The sequence below is a fragment of the Echinops telfairi genome, unplaced genomic scaffold, assembly GCF_000313985.2.
Source record: "Echinops telfairi isolate 266 unplaced genomic scaffold, ASM31398v2 ScPeMD7_7415;HRSCAF=8453, whole genome shotgun sequence".
Classification (NCBI taxonomy): Eukaryota; Metazoa; Chordata; class Mammalia; order Afrosoricida; family Tenrecidae; genus Echinops; species Echinops telfairi.
In genome coordinates this window covers 1170388-1171640 of record NW_022111315.1, presented here as the reverse complement: position 1 = coordinate 1171640, position 1253 = coordinate 1170388, and the positions used below count along the sequence as shown (strand labels likewise).

General features: G+C 41.6%; 1 protein-coding gene across 1 annotated transcript in view; it reads left to right on the top strand.

Moving 5' to 3' along the window:
- Positions 1-1253, top strand: part of KIF4A (kinesin family member 4A) — a 187159-nt gene that overhangs the window by 70729 nt on the left and 115177 nt on the right. Inside the window, exon 10 of the mRNA XM_045296988.1 lies at positions 1-46. This exon is cut by the window's left edge and continues 18 nt beyond it. Coding sequence (XP_045152923.1) covers positions 1-46 — 46 coding nt within the window. The remainder of the gene's footprint in view (positions 47-1253) is intronic.

Below are 1253 nucleotides of genomic sequence, written 5' to 3'. Positions count from 1 at the left end.
GGATTTGTGCCCTACAGAGATTCCAAGTTAACTCGACTGCTTCAAGGTAAGCCCAAAGTGCCTCTGAAAATAAAACGATAGCACTGAGAAATCGAGGATTGAACAGGTAAAAAGCCAGATATTTAGACTAGCTATTAAATATGAAAGAGAATGTTAGCGAGCAGGCTTCTAAGATAATGGAAAGAATATTTTAAGATTATCAAGAAATTTGTAGAGTGCCGCCTGTACATTTTTTTAGTACTTTGCACCTGAAAATGAACTTAGTTACTGTGTTAGGCTGGCTTCTCTAGAGAAGCAAAATCTGTGATGCTTATATATGTATGTATAGAAAAAATGTGTATCAAGAAAATGACTCAGAGTTGTGGATGCTATCAACTCCAATTCCAGGCAGGTACCAAGTCCTTGGGTCTGATGTTAGGCTGGAAACTATACCTGATTCAATGGATCTATGGAGGCTGACGAACCCAGCATAGGGAAGGAGGCAACAGGCTCGTTACTTGTAAAGGTGATTGAATCCAAGGTCAGCAGGTCAGTTGGCATGCCACCGAAGACTCCGGGGTAGGCAGACAATATGGCAGGCAACTTGTTCAAGTCCAAAGAGCCAGAGGTCAATGAGCCAGATAGATGTAGGATCCAGAGGCAGCAAGAAGCAAACAAGCTTCTCCACAACAACAACTTACCATATATACTTGAGTATAAGCCAACCTGAATATCAGCCGAGGCACCTAATTTTACCACAAAAACGGCATTAAAAATGTGCTGAAAAACTCAGCTTACACATGAGTATATATGGTATATAGGAATTAGGCAACACTCCTGGAGAAACTTCATTCCAGTTGTATTATGGCAGTGACTTGAGTAAGCTGGTTGCACTTCACCTCAGTCTTCCCATAACTGGCTGGCTGCTTACAACAAAGCTTTTCATCGATTAGATTACATTATGTTAGATCGCATCATGGGCATTACTGGGCCAAAGTACTTAAATCAGGTCCAACCAAGGTGCCACACAGGCTATCACAGTTATTGTTTAATTATTGTTGTTTTTGTTGTTGCTGTTGTTAGGTGCCATCAAATCAGTTTTGACAACGGAGCAAAACATGGGCCAGTCCTGCGCCATCGATTGTTCTTATGTTTAAGCCTCCTATTGTAGCCACTATATCGTTCCATTTTGTCCAGAGCCTTCCTCTTTTTCATTACCCTTCTGCAAGCATGATGTCTTTCTCCAGGGCCTGGTCTCTCCTATCATGTCCAAA